This window comes from Lepisosteus platostomus, chromosome 8 (genome assembly GCF_059453375.1).
Source record: "Lepisosteus platostomus isolate fLepPlt1 chromosome 8, fLepPlt1.hap1, whole genome shotgun sequence".
Taxonomy (NCBI): Eukaryota; Metazoa; Chordata; class Actinopteri; order Semionotiformes; family Lepisosteidae; genus Lepisosteus; species Lepisosteus platostomus.
In genome coordinates this window covers 346,433-364,104 of record NC_142618.1, presented here as the reverse complement: position 1 = coordinate 364,104, position 17,672 = coordinate 346,433, and the positions used below count along the sequence as shown (strand labels likewise).

Here is a 17,672-nt window from a genome sequence, read left to right as displayed (position 1 = left end):
TTTGAAAATAAGGTTACATAATAATAGATAATAATGTAATAGAAATTGAATAAAACTCAATATGAAAAGAGCTGCTATGTATCCATGTTGTATGCAATATATTATGTCCAAGTAGTTCAGTATGCTGAATACAATGAAAACTGTATGTCCATGCAGCCATTACAGGTGATCTGCTGAAGGAGCTGCAGGTTGGCTGTTTAGCAGTCTTATTGCCTGGAGGTAGAAGCTGTTCCGTAGTCTGTTGGACTTGGACCGAATGCTTCGGTACTGTTTACCAGATGGTAGGAGAGAAAACAGTTTGTGACTGGGATGACTGGGGTCCTTGAGAATGGACCTGGCCTTCTTAAGACATCTAGCTGAGTAGATATCCTGGATGTTTGATACATGTCCATTATGCAGTATGTACATTTTATGTGTTTGTACAGTGTATGTGTTGACAGGCAACAAAAAACTAAACCTTTTAGTCTTGAACAGAGTAAGAGACCTAATTCGACTATTCAAAACCTTTAAAGACACTGACGAAGTCAGCCCAGTGAACCTCTTCAGAATCAACATGATCCAGAGGACACAAGGAAAAGTATGTGCCAGTGCATTCAGAATTGAGACCATGACACACTGACACACAGTGCTCTGGGGTTCTGGAAAAAGGAGGAACAGTCGAGTTTTTGAAGAGGATACCCTAGCTTTTTTCTGGAAACAGTTGCATGAGATCCAGGGATCAATTAGTTACTAACGAAACCATACCAGACACACTAAAAGACCAAAATGGTTTCCTCTTGTTTGTAACTTTTGTTATGTTCTTCTTATGAGTGATTACTGGAACATACTTCAGAACTGGACGTGACACATGCCTCTGGCTTAGAAACAGCCCTTACTTACCTGCAAGCATAGTGTCCATTTTGGGTGTTCTTGATTATCTGAGATTTTTATACAGAAAATTCTCGAGGCTTCATCAATAACACACCAGTCGTCTCCATATATTGAGGAAAGTGCTTCAATCTCGTCGATCTGTTGGTAAAACCAAATACAGACTCAGTGTCTCTCTTGCTTCATTAGTGTGGTGGTTTAATTCGGATAAATAGCATCAAATATAAACCAGGTTTCTGTTAACACACCAATGTATCATTCTCAAATCCAGCGCGTTACGGCATTTATTCTCATTTTATATTCAACAGAAAATCTAGGGGGAAGAGAGTTTTATATTGAATTTTGAAACATCTCGGTTTTTTGAAAAACAGTGTGCAACAGTCTGCAACACAACACCACCGAGAACTAAGTACTACAGTTCTGCAAAAGACTTTTTTCACATTCCCCTTTTGATTTATAGAAAACACGTAACACAGAGATTAAAAACGACTTGTTTATCCATATGATTCAAAATTCAAAATTGTGATTTTTTTTCTGGACACGTACTTGAGCCTGGAGATCGTCCCCTACATTAACTGCAGAAACAGCCATTCATTCATGTTTTCTCCAGTTCCTCTGGAAACTGAAAGCAGCGATTCAGGCAACAAGACTGACAGGGTGTCGAGGTGTGTAAACAAAAGTGTTCAATCACCCTCTCAGGTGCGAACTTAGACCAGATGCTCACTTTCTGCAACTACTCCACTACCTCACTAAAGTTACACACAAACAGACTGGTCTAAGCTGCAGCTGCAAAGAATCGGAAACCTATTTTTACTTTCTACTTCCGGGGCATCCCGGACAACGTGATTAACCCGGAAATAGAAAAGACCCTAGTGACATAAATATTTAAATTGAGGAATTTTGGATAGTTAGGACCGCATCACTTCGAAAAGATATATTTTTTTAAAAAAGCAGCTAATGCAAAGTGTTATATTGAGCTTCAGTAGTTCAAGCTGTTTTTCGGCAGTATTTGATACATTGAAAATGTATTTTGCAGACGATTTAGCATCTGTCCTTATCACGGATTAGTGCTTTCATATGTTGTTTATAGGACGAACGCATAACTCCCAAGTTCCTGTTGATCGATTATTGCATTTATTTTGCATATGTGCTAATAAAGTGACTGAGAGAGGTATTTCTGAAAGGTCTTGTTACAAAAACACACTGCTCGCACAACTTTCAAACTGCCAGGGAAGACACGCTTCACCTGTCTCAGGTGTGCAGGCGCTTCAGCCTGCCTGCCCCCTTAAAACATCAGCTGATGCCTAATAATTCTCGCTTTTCACTCACAATGTTGCTCAAGGAAATCGCTGACGTTTTCACTGAGTCAACGAAATTGCAAGGTTCTTTGTTGTCCACTAAATTTAAAAGACGTACTGTTTAAATGCTTTAACTTAAACAGATTTTTTTGGTGTGTGTGGAGAGGATTCGTTATTAGACGTTTTGCCTTAAAGAGTGAGTGTTTTGTAAACAGGAAGAGTCAAACATTTTGGGTTCAATCACATGCTGACTCACATACGGAGAAACTTCCCTTTCTACGTCCACAGTGAACTTGATCAACATGCTAATCTTGCAGTCGTGAAGCTTGTGATCACCAACTATTGCGCTGAAACACTAGCACTTTTGAAAGGCGAGATAGGAAATCCCGTGTTCGTAAAACCGCCGTATTTTTCGTATCCCATAAAACCAAGGGATGACCAAGGGATCTGATTCTAATTAAAGGTAAGTAAAACTGTATTTTAGTTCTCGAGGGATTTAATGAATTTAAAGAGTGAGTTTAAAAAGTACTTTTAAATACGCAGCGACGTAAATTAACTCGTTGTTATAATTATTGTTGTTGTTTGTTAATGCATTACCGGAGTACTCATTACTTAAATAGCGAAATATGTACAGTATGCCACGTCCCATTAGAAGTGCTTTATGATATATAACCCATATTCTCTCAAAATAAATTGCGTGAGTTGACCTGCTGGTGAAAGAAGTCCCTCTACACCCTCTCTTTGTCACTTTTGTGCAAATAATTTTGTTAAGAGCAGATTGCAGTTACAGAGAAAAACTATGGCAAGCTAAACATGTTTTTAATGTATAAATGTATTTAACTTCGCATTTTTCGATGTTATTTGTAAAATAGGTTTAGAATTAGATTTATGGCCTGTGTCTTTTCTAACATAATAGTAGGGTTAGTAGATTTGTAAGAACCCAGGCCCTCCCAGTTTCAAACTGGGAAAGTCTAGTTCTTTAATAACATCAATATAAATACGTAACTATATCTGGCATCCCTGAGGCAGACAGGTGTGATTTTGAAACTCTGTTATGCAGTATATACACGTTTACCTTTTTAAAGAAACATTACTATTTTCAGGAAACTAACTCTAAAGAAGTATGCTTTTGTTGAACCATTTATTTAGGCAATGCAAAGCAAATTAAAATGCATGTAAAGGTGGCTTGTTTCTTTTATGTCAATTGCCAGATTCTGTCTTCATAACGTCTTCCCGTAGGAAGTGTTCTTATACATTATGGGGTCTTAAAACACAACAAGAAATACGCATACCCTTTATTGTAGGATATTTAGAAATTGTTGCTGTAAAATACTGAAAAAAAAAATATTATTGGCCTGTGGAATACATAAATAATATAGTGAACCTACGTATCACAAAAGCCTGACTTTGCCTGGAATTGAATCAGCAGGTTTAACTAACAATGGATATGCTTCAAGTCTATTTGGAATGTGAAGATGTAATTTTTACTCTTCGCACAGACTCGATATTGAATTGAGCCACTAGAGGGCAGCCATGTGCAAGTGGAACAAACTTCTACTTGACCTGAACAGAGCATTTTATTTCCATATTTTTAATCATTAAGGCTATAGATGATTTATTTTGTATTATAGATATAAAACATTATCTATAATATAGAGAACTATGTTTTGTTTTGTACTTTTAGGCATACCACATGTTCCATCATAGAGTTGTCTAACATTTTGCAGTGATGGTGTTTTCAAAATGAGATGATTAAAAAACAGATATTAGTTTTTAAAGACAGTCCCTTGTGTTTGAAGAATGTTTCACAAAAGAATGTTAATTCACTAAAGTAGTGACCAATAAATCCTCATGTTGAAAAATACATCAGTTATTCACTGGAAATATTACAAGCAAGGTGACTGCTCTTTTAATCTTTGTTCAGAAGCATTACTGAAGCATTACCTTTAAAGCAAAAAGCACTATAATAATCATTTGTATTGAAGAATTGTGAAAATGCCAAAAAGGGTGATTACTATTTGTTAGTTCTGCTCACAAAGTAAATAAACTTGTAAACTATGATCTGGACTTAATTATTTATGTATTTTGGTGATACTTTTATCTCAATGAACAACATTTGCATGCATTTACAGTATACAGGTGGGAATTGTACAGGAATGACTGAGTTGAAATCCCTTGACCAAGGTTACAGCAGAGTCTCTCCTGGGATATAAAACTGCCACCTCCCACTTACAAGTTCAGAACCCTGACAACTGCTGCATAATACTGCTCCGCTCTGCCCCAATCTGAGTCACGTCAAGTCACTGAGGACGTGCTGGCAGCAGAGCATAGTTCTGTCATTATCTTGTATGGTAGCAACAGAAGATGTGCAGTGAAGCTTTCATCTCCTCTTGTGGGGCCACAGGATCCTGTTGCTGCCTCTTAGGTCCACTGGGTTGTAACAGTATTTGGGGAAAAAGAGTAATAGGAGATGACACTCTCTGACATGCTCAGTGTTCTGGGCTTGCCAGTGAAATAATGATGGTTGGTACGTGTGCAAAATCAATACTTTTAGAAATAACTATGCAGTAAATATAATGATATGAAAGCTTACAAATTCAATACAGGTGGTATCAATGACATCATCCGAGTAGTAAAAAATAACCTGGTAATTTGATCAACTCTGCCCATTATCTCATACACTTCAATAGCTATGATATCGAAATTTAAACTTTTTTTTCTTTTTTCGGCCTGATGCAGCCCAAGACCTGTTCAGTGTTTTGGCCTGACATATTTCTATACCCTTATTTTTGCCTAAGAATTAATGACCGTAGTGGATGGGTTTTTCTTCCTAACAGGTGTTCATTTCAAACTGTCACCACCTCCAAACACTCAGGGTTTATAAATTGCCATGTCTTACTTACAAGTACTGCTCTCAGTTGCTTTGCACCGGTGTTTAATAATCATGTAATATGAAAGCATGGCAATGACTTATGTTCAAACTTGTGAGCCTGTAGGTGAAAGACTGCTAAATGAGAAGGCTAATAGCATTTAATAGAGACCCATTCACAGTAAAACAAGTTTTGCAGTGTAGGAGTGTAGAATGTGTGAGAATTAAAACTGCCATGTATGCACGTGCATGTGTTGTTCTTGGACGTCTATAGAGCTGTGGCACAAGAAAGTTTGTGTTTGTCTGAAAAGAGCACCTGTTTATTCTGGAACTGCATGCCACACTAGGAAAATAGGAGAATTGGTAGTGCCTAGCTTAAGGCAAAAGGCCAATTCTCTGCTTAAGAGAGCAGAGTGCTTTCATGTTGTATGGATTAGCCTGGCTGTTCATATCTGTTGGTTCACAGCCCATTCTCACTATGAAATAATTTGCGCAGTGAGGTCCTTGTTTTTCCTACCCTGACTTCTTTTTATTCTAACTGTTGGTTCTCCTTGTACTGTACTGCTAAAGATGGAAGTGAACCCAGAGGATCAGTTTCTTCACGATGCCCGAAATGGAAACCTTGAAGGAATTCGAAAGGTTCTGGAATCCAAGAAACAAGGAGAAACGGACATAAACATTAACTGCAAAGGTATTCAGGCATGATCATTGTGTTAACTTGCAGCAGGTTCATGTGTATATGTGATGTATACATTGTTGTGTACTGGGGTGGTATTCTCATTACACCAGTATGAGTATGAGCCACGAATTTGGTCAGGTCCAGGTCAGGTTGGAGGCTTGGGATTTTTTCGACTACGTGCCAATTAGAAGTATGTCTCTGAGGCTTACGTGAGGCACTGGGTTAGCTTCAGAGGTCAGTTGTACTGGGCTAGAAACTGAAAATTGGTGTAAACCGTACATAACCACACATCCATCCATTTTCTAAATGCTTAATACAATTCAGGGCTGTGGGGAGCTGGAGCCTATCCCGGCAAGCAAAGGGTGCAAGGCAGTCCATCGCAGGACAGACACAGATGCACACATTGGTGGTGGTGGAGGGGAGACCCCATTACCTGTAAAGCGCTTTGAGTGGAGTGTCCAGAAAAACGCTATATAAGTGTAAGCAATTATTATTAATTATTATTATTATTCAAACCAGGGCTATTTTTCCCAGAAACAATTAACGGCCATTATGCCTTTGGACTGTGGGAGGAAACCGGAGCGCTCGAGGAAATTCACATGAGCACAGGGAGAGCATACAAACTCCACACAGACAGCGCCCCAGGGCCCCAGTGCTGCGAACCTGCAATACTGTCCACCGTGCCATCGTGTCACCCCTCCTAGCCACACAGATTGAGCTTTTTTCTTTGTGTAGTTAGGCAGACTCTCTGTGCAAGACACCTGAGCAAGGTAATAAAATTCAAGCTGAGAGGTGAATAGTGGTCCAGGATGTTTAGCTTAGTGTATCAGTAGAAGGGTCTAACATAACCCTCTCTCTCATCCCTCTGGAGCTGAAGAAGCAAGATGTGGTGAGTGTTTTCCACCATCCTACAAATTCAGAACGCCTCCTCTTTAGGGACAGAAACATTGCACAAAGCTCATGTATGACAGAATATTGCTTTCCTCATTACTGTTTGATTTTATTGAAATGGTTCTCGCAATTGTGCATCAGTTTTAGAAAGCAGATTGTCCCTTGGAGGTCTTTTGCTCTTTAAAATGCTGTGTCTGTTAATTTTCAGTAAGCTTACTCTATTACTTAGGGTGCACGTAAGGTTAGGTCTGGACCAAGGTACTCTTAGTTTTGCAAATAATATATGCCATCTCACTCTAGCAGGAAAACAAAGAAACCACTTGTTTGGTTTTTATTCCTGATTAAAGTTGGCTGGTATTTTAAATAAACATCAGGATTATAATTGTTTTTACATTTACTGTGTGTAGACTGCGTCCCAGTTTATTGCTACTTGAATACAAACAGGTTTATTTATTTTTATGCAATAGTCACAGAAAAATGGTGTATATTTTGCTAGAATTTGTTTACACCTTTTGTCTTCTATTCCCTTATTTTCCAATAAAGTACTATGGCAATAAGTCAAATCAATAAGTGACCATTCTGTTACTTAAAAATTAGAAAGTGTAATCTGGTTAGCATGGGAAATTAATTAGTGGGTGTCTGGGATCTCTGTCTCTGGCAGGGAAGAGCAAGTCTAATTTAGGATGGACACCTCTTCACCTTGCATGTTATTTTGGACACAAAGATGTTGTGGAAGAACTACTAAAGGTAAGAGTCTTCAGTTTATCACCTATTCCAAACTTCTAGTAAATGAAATGGAGCTCATTCTCTCTCAGTTAAATGTATATATTTAACATGTGCAGGGTGGTGCGGATGTAGATGTGTTAAATAACATGGGGGACACTCCACTGCATCGAGCGGCCTTCACTGGGAGAAAGGTAGGTGTGTTGATTCTGTGTGATGCTTTCATCCAAAGCCACATGACATTTGTACCCATTTATGTAGCTGTGTGTCTTACAATTCTCTCCCTGCCAGTGGTGTTCCATTTTGTTGAATTGCAAACGATGTGTGCCCCATTCTTAAAATGAATATTTTAACAAAAACTTAAATTCACAAACTGAGTTCCTCTGTCCAGACAAAAAGTCCAGACAAAAAATGTCATGAAATTGATATTTCTTGCCTGCAGTATATGGATTCATTAAAAGGGTGTTGGATTTCTTTTACTTATCGTTCCTTTTCTTTATTTTTTAGGAAGTCGTTATGTTGCTGTTACAGTATAATGCTTGTGCTACAGTCCTCAATGGAACAGCACAAACTCCAAGAGATGTCACTAAAGATGTAGAGATCAGAAACATGTTAGAAGGTACAGTGAATACTACAATTTAACATATTTAAAAAAATAAAAGCTCCAAAGCTTTGTACATATAAGAATATATCATCAAGGATGGAAAGTTATAGTAATGTAGAACACAGGTTGTGTAACTTTTGGCACGATCATGGCATTAAGTATTAAGTTTATATAGATCAGATGTGATCTGTGTTTAAGGAAGTAATGATGTACTCTAGTTGGTTATGATTTTTTGTGTAGATTACACCAACATTTTATTATCCAGCATTGCTGGGTACCTTGTGCACTTCTTTACCCAAATAGGTGTACAGGAGGTGTAACAAGCTGCCCAGCCAATACCACGGCTTTTTCAAGAAAAGGCTCAAAGATGTTCTTGGATGAATTAGCTCCTAACTACCGAACGGGCAGACAGAGCAAATGGCCTTTATTAACGTCGGATCCTTTAACAGCTGCAGAGAGGACCGAAGAGAGGAAACAAGAAGAACTGCTTTTAGAAGCTGCCAGGGAGGGCAATTCCACCACACTTACTGAACTGGTAAGGTTGTTCATCTTAACTTGGGGGCGCTGCACTGGGTTTGCTTTTAATCCTTTTAAAAGCACTGATGTGCAGTTTGTGATCTCTGTTTTAAATACAGAATAGAATGTAGTTGTGTGGGAAAGTAGAATTTAAACATTTACAATGTAAATATATGCGCAGTTTGCAGATCTTTTGTACTTTGACTTGATCATAATTATAGAAAAAATATGGTACCCTTAATTTTACTTGTTGATCTTTGTGCTTTTTTCCCAATTGTAAATACTGCTTAGTGACTGCAGGTGTGTTCCATTGTGCACTGTTTTTAAACTATCTTTGTTCTATGAATCACAGCCACAAAGCATTTTTTTCTCATACCGTAGCACTGAAACCGTATATATGGCATATTTTATTTTGATGTGGTTGATCTGTGTAAATGGTTAGACATTTGTCCTACTATAGCTATGCAGGAAATGCAAGAAGTGAAGGAGAATACAGAACAGAAAGGAACATTTTGCTGTGTTGAAGTATTGAATAACCCAACATCATACTAATAAGAATCTGTATTTACCAACATTGAAGACTATCCCACTGTTAAAAAAAATTGAATAATACTCAGAATCCTGTAGAGTTGCATTAAAAAAAACTTATTTTAACAATGACCTTACAGTACATGGCCTATTACATGGAATATTACATTATAGGTCCTGTGAAAATGAAATGATCAAGCTGCATTAATGTAGGATGGCTGCATGTCCTTCAACAGGCTGATCTTTTAGGAAAATTGTTTTTATGGCAATTGTTAAAGCCTTCTAATTTCGGTCTTTCGTTTTTCATTTTTGCAGCTCAACAGGAAAAAGCCGCCTGACATCAATTGCTCAGACCTGCTGGGAAACACCCCACTGCACTGCGCTGTCTACCGAGGCCAAAAACAGTGTGCCATCAAACTGCTGAAGAGTGGAGCAAGCCCCAACATCAAGAATCAAAATGGTGAGTTAAAAGTCAGCTGTTTTAAAATCAGTTCTTGGAGAATGTATGTAGCACAAAGTTTCACAAAGCAACTACATCTACTTCCTTGGTTAGAAATAATAATAATAATAAATGCTTACACTTATATAGGACGGCGCCTGTTTACAGTATAGTGTACCCGTCACTATACTGGGGAATTAGGACCCACATGGACCACAGGGTGAGCGCCCCCTGCTGGCCCCACTAACACCTCTTCCAGCAGCAACCTTAGTTTTTCCCAGGAGGTCTCTCATCCAGGTACTGACCAGGCTCGCACCTGCTGAGCTTCAGTGGGTTGCCAGATGTGAGTTGGAGAGTGATATGGCTGCAGCCAAATAAGTGTCTGATTTTTTTAAAATTCTTTAATCAGATATAACCATTTGTAAAGCAGGACATTTCCTGGAGAAATTTGTATGAAGCTGCTGGCTCAAAGTTGCTACAGCATCCTAACAGAGATATGAATACACGACTCAATGCTGTCTGCTCAATTTCTGTAGTATATGGATTTAATTATCCTCATTGATGTAATCCTTTTCCCAAAGCAAACGGATTTCATGATTAAATATAATATAACTTAAGGTTCAGTTGAAATAATAATAAATGACAGCTTCAGCAATTTGTTCAGCTTTCTGCTCCTACTGTTATTGTACCAGAATCGTTTGCAGTGTAGTAATAGACCTGTGTTCTATGCTCCCTGCTGTTATATCTAAATTACTCGTGCAATTTCATTATAAAGTATAAAAGCACTGCTTGACCTGAAGACTATAAAAATATCAGATTTGTTTAAAACAGCTATAATAATAGTGCAAGTGGGATTCATATAATTATCAAAATTGTATAAAAATGCAGAGGAATATCAACAAATTTTCCAGTATACCATTTTACCCCACTCGAATTAATATTTCCTCAGAAAACTGAAAATCAAGTGTTTTTTGTTTCATTAAATAAAGCTTGTATTATTAACTGTATAGTTTTTACACACTGGCTAGTATCAACAGGTACTTTAATTCCTGCATACATTTCTTCAAACTCAGTTGTTTATTTAAACTGCTTATAGAATTTGGAAATAGAACAGTAGCTCTAGAATATTTAACAGTCAAGTACAAGTATTGTGTCATCGAAGGTTTTCAGATGTTTATTTAACTGCCAATGCACATTTCAACTACATCTATCTTTACCAGAAAGCAGAAAGTTTTCTTCTGCTCTTAAAATAGGCCAATACTACAGTATTTCTACATTGAACAATGCAAAAACATTTAAGCTGTATAAAAAGGAGAATAATTAAAGATCCATGGGACGTGCGTACAATGTATGTGGCAGGCTGGTCTTTAAGGGGTTTGTTTAACAGCTGACCTGGCAGTAGAGGTCCTCAAGGAATCGATTACTTGCTAATAGACACACTGGGTGATAATTAGCTAATGAATTAATTATGGGTGGTGGATCATTCCACATTCACACATGGGGGCCCTTTATGAGTAAGAATGTATGTACTGTATACATGTATTCATGGTGTTGGTGTGTTTTAGTGGCTGTCTGTGAGGCTGTTCCAGAGTTGGTTAAAAGACCTGGCAGATCTCTGTAATGCCTCTTGTACTGTACTGTCCTGTTTCTAGTGAGCCATCTTGTCTAAGGGTGAATGAATTCTGCCACAGGCTAGTTTTCAGTCTAAGATTATAATAACTTATGTATACATATAAGCTTTGTATCTAAATATTTAAAGATGAATGGTAAAGTGTCTGATTTCTGTAATTTTTTATATGTATTATTAATGTCTATGCTTGCCTTTTTTGCGGCAGTGATCTAAGTTGAACATTTCATTAAGTTATGTGGACATTGTGCAGTTTGGTAATGAAAGAATGACTTCAATTTTAATTTAATACGGTTAGCTGATGTCGTTTGACTGATCTGAAGGAATGGCCTTCTCTCTTCTCCCATTACCAGATCAGACTGCGTTTGACCTTGTTAACAGTGCTGAGATGAAACAGATTCTTGAAGGCAATTATCTGAAGGTTAGTATTTATTAAGGGTAAAATAAACTGTAAAACTTCTGTTAAAGCTAGTGATTCTCTAATGGATGTGACCTTTTTAGTTTATGGACTTATTCAACTTTACCAAACTTACTACTAGTATTTGGCAAGCTCTGGGGAATTTCAAAATTTAATGCACAAATCAAGATTTTTTTACCACATTAGAACTGAGTTATGTGTATAGTTATCAATGAATTAATGAAATAACTCATCTTGATTTCTCTTGAATTCTTGAATTCATGCATTCTTTATTCTTTATTCTTTATTTTTGATGTGTACAAGATAGACCTGTTTTTTTTCTTCTTTTTGGCTTGTGTTATTGACATACCCTTGTGTGTTAATAACGGTATTAAGTATTGTATAAGACTTCTAATACAAGACTGCTTACCATTATTAGCAAAGTCTTTTTCCAGATCTTTACCTCTTTTTCCTTTTTATTTTAAGGGTTTGAATCGAAATGTGCCATCATTTGAGGGACCTCTTTGGAAGGTGATTGTTTTATTAACTCAGCTGTGCAAATGTATAAAGTGTAGCAAACTGTGTTTAGGAATTTTATATTGCAAGTTCTCATATTCTTTAGGTAACCCGAAGAAAGCTCTCTTTATGGAGATACTTTGAATTTTGCTTTGGAACAGAATAGTGTTTTTTCTTTTGAATGCTGGAATACATTTTCAGAGAAAGATATGTGAGCAAGTGATTCGTTTCTGCGTCTCTTGCTCAGAGTTCTCGTTTTTTTGGATGGAGGTCCTACTGGGTGGTTCTCCAAGATGGTGTCCTATCCTGGTATCCTAAGCAGTAAGTGAACATTTTCTTCAGCTTTACAACAGTAATTCTGCTTCTTTTACTATCACATGTATGTTGAAATATCCGATTTTTTTTGTCCTTCAGGTCAGATGCAGCGTCTAATAATCGGCGTCAGGGATGCAAGTCCTTAACTCAAGCTCATTGCACGGTAGGCTGGCTATCATAGCAATTTCTGCTTAGTTGTGGATTGACAGCTACCGTACATATAGAGAACGACTCGTATAGAAATGACTTTTACATTGTTTTTCATGTTTTGTTATTTAAGGTCAAAGCGAAAGACAACAGCCACTTTTCCATCAAATGTTTTGATGACAGTATTCATCTCTTCAAAGTTCATCCGAAAAATGAAGTGACAATAAAAGTGAGTTAAGCTGTGTATTCTATGTACATTTTGACAGTGCAAAGACACTTCTTTGTTTTCAATTACTCTTCTTAATTTTGATAGGGTATATGTACTATCAAATCATTGGAAGGCGTAAAGTATTGAATTTTATCTGAAGTAAACTGTCCAGGAAAACCATCTGCAAAACTAAATAATTCCATATAAATAAGATTTCACTTTGTGTTATTCCCCCTAAATTAAAACACCTACAGGATAAACGCATATACTGTCTGTAGCAGAGCGGCAGTGGGAGGAGTCATAGCAAACAGCAGTAAGAGTCGATGCCCCGTCTGAGCGGGCGGAGGCTCCGGTGTGAGGCTAGCGAAAAAAAACGGGGGAGAAAAGAAAGCAACAAAAACAGGAAAAAGAATAATTCATCACTTGGAACAGCGGCTGGACTGTCCTTATTTAGCAGGGTCCAGACTGGGAGAAAACAAAAGAGAACTCCTCCTGCCCTGAATCCTGACAGCAGGACAGGGGAGGAAAAATCCAAGGCGAGATGGGAGAAAAGAAAAGAAAATTAAGCAAAAACGTAGTCTTGACGCTCTCGTCACAATTCCCCTCTGGGGTTGTGGCTGGAAGGGTCTCCCCTTGCAGGGGTCTGCTCGTCCCTCTGGGGAGGAGCTCCGTGTGTCTTAAAGGGCCCCACAACTGCGTCTTGTCCTTAATCAGCCAGGACAGCTGCGGTCACTAAGGCATCGCGTCACCCTTAACCCAGGGTTCCGCCTCCTCACTGAACATTCCCCCACGTTACACCATGTGTATAAGTTATTTAACACTTTGTCAGTAAAAATTTAACTGTGCCAAAAAGTGCATTTTCTACGAGTTAGCTAGTGACTGCTGCTGTCTCTTTGAAGAAATGGCTGGACGTGATTGAGGAGCATGCAGCCTACAGCACTCACTACTGTTCCCAAGAGCAGGGCAGTGAAGAGGATGAGGAGGATGGGGTGTCTGTGAGGGAGCTGAGTGACTCTCTGCAGGTAGGTGACTCTCTAGCTGAGAGGACCTGGAATCTGAAACTATGTGCAAATTCTCTTTACACACGAGGCAACCTGCAATCACCATGCACATTGAATTTTTAGCCCTTGTGCAAGCCCACTACAGGCAGTGTGTAAGATAGCTCATACCCTAAGGTGCGTGAGAATAAGGAAACAAGCAAGTGTTCCGCCCATACTTTTAATGAATGGCAGGATGAATTGAGTGGATCAATTACCAAACAACTACCAAACAGGCTGGAATCCTCCTTTCATTTTGACGCAAAAAATGACTTCACGAGTAAAAGTGACATGCAAGTAAGGTTTAAACCTAAGTAGTACAAATTGTTCTTCTGGGAGCACTTAGGTGAAGTGTTTTTTGCTGTAATGTTCTGTGTCACTTCAGAGTTTTAGTCAGCGTGCTTTATCAGTTGTTTGTGACAGCAACTTATTTTCACCAGTTTTTTGTCTCTCAGTGAGTGTTTGTGGTTCTTCCATCGCAGAAAGCTCAAGTTTGCCAACAGAAGCTCGAGATGGCAGTGTCTGATTTTCTTGCCATGGTGAAAAATGACAAGGTGGCTCAAGGTGAGACTTTTCCTCTCCTGCTGTTCTTAAATATCCCTTATGAAGTCTGCAGGTTTGCACTCATGATCAGAAAGGTAGTATATTCTTAAAGTGTTTTCCTGATGGGCAATAGTCTTAAAGTGGCTTTTGGAGAAGGGAAGTAGCCAGTCTAAAATTTAAAAATCCTTCATTTTTATACTAAAATCTATGTCTAATTTGGACGTGTTGCAGATATTTTATGTTTCCTTCCTGTGTGATTCTATGCCTTAAGAACTTTGTTTTTTTATTTTGCTTCAATCTAGCATTAGAAGTTTTTTCGGTAGATTTAAATGGTGACCTCAAGGAATCAGGTATTGTGCTTTGAATTTTCTTTATTAGCAGAACAGTTTCAGATGTAGGATAGTACGTTTTCAATAACTCAGTATACCTTACAGTATACCTGCAAATGATTCTAAACAGAGAAATAAATTAATCTAAAATACTGGGACCTGGTTGTTTGAGTACCCTTGTCGCAGGCTGTTGGAATCTTCAACATCCATTTTTCCCCTGGACATTAGACTTGTGTGTCTGTGCGACTAAAGAAAAGAAAAAGATTCTCTCAAACACTTTATTTTGTGTATACTGTGCAATCATAACCTCCTTCATATGAAAAGCAGTGATGTATATTGGCAAAATTACAGCAATACTTATAATATTGGTCAAAAACCATTTTGCTGATTAAGAGATCTTTAAGTGCAGACTGACTTCAGTGGATCACACATTGCGTTAGAAGAGATTTTCTGACAAGTGTGTCTATTGTATTCAGATGAGTTGTGAAACCATGATATAAACATGTATGTCATAGAATCTGGAAATTTTTCAGAGGTGTGTCAAAGATCAGTTTTATAAGTGTGCAGTGTAATAATACTTTCACTTTCTGTATTCCCAGGTCAGGGAAAAGGCTTTTAACACTCTCACCCGTTTGATAAAGAATATTATCAGGCAAAGGTCTCGCTTGTCAGAGACCACTCACTGGCGGTTAGTTTCTGAGCAGAAATGATAAATCGATAGGATAACACTGTTACAGACTTAACGGCTTAAAAGTTATTTTTGGAAATGCTGATTAGCTCATAAGATCTGTCTGTTGAAAATAACTGACAGTGATATTTGTGACTAACATATGTAAATAACTGTTTTACTTAAAATGCTACGTGGACTGCAAGAATTTAAAATTTAGTGTAGGCTTGGTCAGAATGTCCTTATGTTTAGATGGTTGTTGCTTTTTGATTGTTTTGAGGTAAAAAATTAAAATAAACATTCTACTCCATGAGTGAATATGGAGTTGGGTTGTTTTGACACTAATTTTAACAAAGTTAACTTGCCAATCCGTACTATAAAAGGTAATGGGTTTATACTGAACACACTTGGTTAGTTGAATTATGTTTCTTGTCTTTGACATAAGTTTCCATATTTTGTTATATACAGTATGACTTTATATATTGTGCTGAGCCAGCAGACCTTTTCACTATACAATTAAATGATAAAACCATTGGCAGTTTTCTCAAATTCAAAGGTCATTACTATAAAATTATTTGATGCTTTACGTTAACTCGCCTAATCTCACCAACTAATTTCATTTCAAGTACAGTGCATTGGCAAAAGTATTCAAAAGCTTGCACAATTATCTAATTTTGTTGTTTTAAATCTTACTGTCAGGACACATTGAATAAGCAATTAATAAATGTTGTATACACAACCTACATCATACATTCAAAGCAAAAAAAAAAAGAAGTGAATTAATAATATAAAAAAACACAAAAGTCATGATTGCATATGTATTCAAACCCTTTCCTATGGCAAACTTAAATTTACTTTGGTGCATAAAAGTATCTATTATCTGTATCTATATATTAAATACACCTGTCTATAAGGTCCCTCAGTCGGTCAAGTGAATGTGGGGTACTCTGGGATGTACTGTAGTTGCATAAAGGAACAGATCAGGAGAAGGGTGCTAAACATTTCAAATAACTCTTAATATCTCATTGAGCATTGAGAAATCAGTCATTAAGAAGTGAAGACGTGTAGTAATTCTGTTGATCAGGCGATTACTGCAAACAGAGCAACAGGCCAGCAGTGACTCTGAAAGAGTAACAGAGTTGAGTGGCTGACATGGGAGAAAATGTCCATGGGTCAGCAATATCCCAGTTGCTTCACAAAGGAGACTTTCATGGAACTGAAAAAAATACTACATAGGGTAATGCAAACATGGCAAAAGATTTTGTGGTCTGACAAGACAAAATTGGACATTTTGTGGTCTAAATGCAGTGTTACATCTGACAAAATCCCATAGTGCATCATTCTTCCTGTGAGGCTTGGTGGTGGAGAAGTATATTATTGTTCTGCTGGGACTGGGGATGTTGCCAAGACTCGGGGAACAAAGATGGAGCACAGAGTACTGACAAATCTAAGAGGAAAATGTTCTTCATTTCTAAACTCTGAGATGGGCAAAAATGGCTTGCTTTTTTTTCTTTCTGTGTAATGATTTGTGTTTTTCCTTTTGAAGGAGCCCGTTTGTCGAAGTCAGCCCCAGTTGTTTCATGTCGGGTCAGAATGTTTTAAGCCTGAATGTCAAGGTTTGAAACTGGTCCTCTGTCTTGCACCAGGATTGCTGCCTCCAGTGCTGCAGAATGTGAAGGAGCTGTCTGAGCTTTCCTCGGAGACCTGCTCAGCCCTGAGAGACTGCCTCGCATTGTTCTCCAAGCAGGAGGGGGTTTGTATTTCTGTACCATTTAGTGCCTTATCATTTACATTTCAAGTCCAACACCATATACTGTACAGATACCTGTTACACATGTCCATGTGTTCAATTGCTTTTACAGTGTGTGTATTTTGGGTATTCTATTAACACCTCAACTTGAATAGATTTTTATTACTATAGAAAGTTTAATACTTAGCCCTTGTATTCATACTAAGCATTTTCATTTTAATGTATCTGAGTGCTTGTGTGGTTTTCATATCTAATACTTAGAAATAACCATTAACTGGTGTACATCATGCTTCATCTTGCTTCTGGAGCTGAATGGAACTGAACTAAAATAGTTTTTAAATAATTGTATTAACAAGAATTAGGAGCATGAGATAGTGCTCAACTCGAACCATGTCAGATTTGTATTTTTCAATGCATACCATAAAATGAAGAAAACGTCATTGTCTTTAATGTAGTGAAATGAGGCTTATTAAGAATTTCATTTGTTCTGTTGGTATTTTTAAAGCCAGAAAACTAGAAAAAAGTATTTCTGGGAGTTTGGTTTCTGGTTTGACTCTTCTGCTTTGTGCATCTCCTGGTCTGAAACGTACTGAACCGTATTATTTTCTCAGTTGTAATGGAAGTGAAGCAAATCCTCTTGTCATTAAAGTATTTAACAATAATGGTTCTATATTTAAATTTCCCACTAAATAATTTTCTATAATAGCTTTGCTATAACTAAA

General features: G+C 37.6%; 2 protein-coding genes across 5 annotated transcripts in view; one reads left to right on the top strand and one right to left on the bottom strand.

The window, feature by feature from the left end:
- The window catches only part of impact (impact RWD domain protein), a 73,354-nt gene extending 71,664 nt beyond the window's left edge, over positions 1–1,690 (bottom strand). The window contains exons 1-2 of one of the 3 annotated variants that reach the window (XM_088641982.1): positions 1,414–1,690; positions 880–1,008 (exon numbers count right to left, since the gene is read on the bottom strand). In XM_088641982.1, coding sequence (XP_088498108.1) covers positions 880–1,008; positions 1,414–1,458 — 174 coding nt within the window. In that variant the 5' untranslated portion in view covers positions 1,459–1,690. The remainder of the gene's footprint in view (positions 1–879; positions 1,009–1,413) is intronic. The other 2 variants (XM_088641981.1, XM_088641983.1) reach the window with 2 other exon arrangements.
- A 345-nt stretch (positions 1,691–2,035) lies between these two features.
- The window catches only part of osbpl1a (oxysterol binding protein-like 1A), a 53,491-nt gene continuing 37,854 nt past the window's right edge, over positions 2,036–17,672 (top strand). Inside the window, exons 1-15 of one of the 2 annotated variants that reach the window (XM_088641972.1) lie at positions 2,036–2,628; positions 5,605–5,725; positions 7,266–7,351; positions 7,447–7,521; positions 7,835–7,946; positions 8,381–8,466; positions 9,291–9,435; positions 11,395–11,462; positions 11,925–11,969; positions 12,202–12,275; positions 12,369–12,432; positions 12,550–12,645; positions 13,524–13,646; positions 14,144–14,225; positions 16,847–16,953. In XM_088641972.1, coding sequence (XP_088498098.1) covers positions 5,605–5,725; positions 7,266–7,351; positions 7,447–7,521; positions 7,835–7,946; positions 8,381–8,466; positions 9,291–9,435; positions 11,395–11,462; positions 11,925–11,969; positions 12,202–12,275; positions 12,369–12,432; positions 12,550–12,645; positions 13,524–13,646; positions 14,144–14,225; positions 16,847–16,953 — 1,284 coding nt within the window. In that variant the 5' untranslated portion in view covers positions 2,036–2,628. The remainder of the gene's footprint in view (positions 2,629–5,604; positions 5,726–7,265; positions 7,352–7,446; positions 7,522–7,834; positions 7,947–8,380; positions 8,467–9,290; positions 9,436–11,394; positions 11,463–11,924; positions 11,970–12,201; positions 12,276–12,368; positions 12,433–12,549; positions 12,646–13,523; positions 13,647–14,143; positions 14,226–16,846; positions 16,954–17,672) is intronic. The other variant, XM_088641971.1, reaches the window with a different exon arrangement.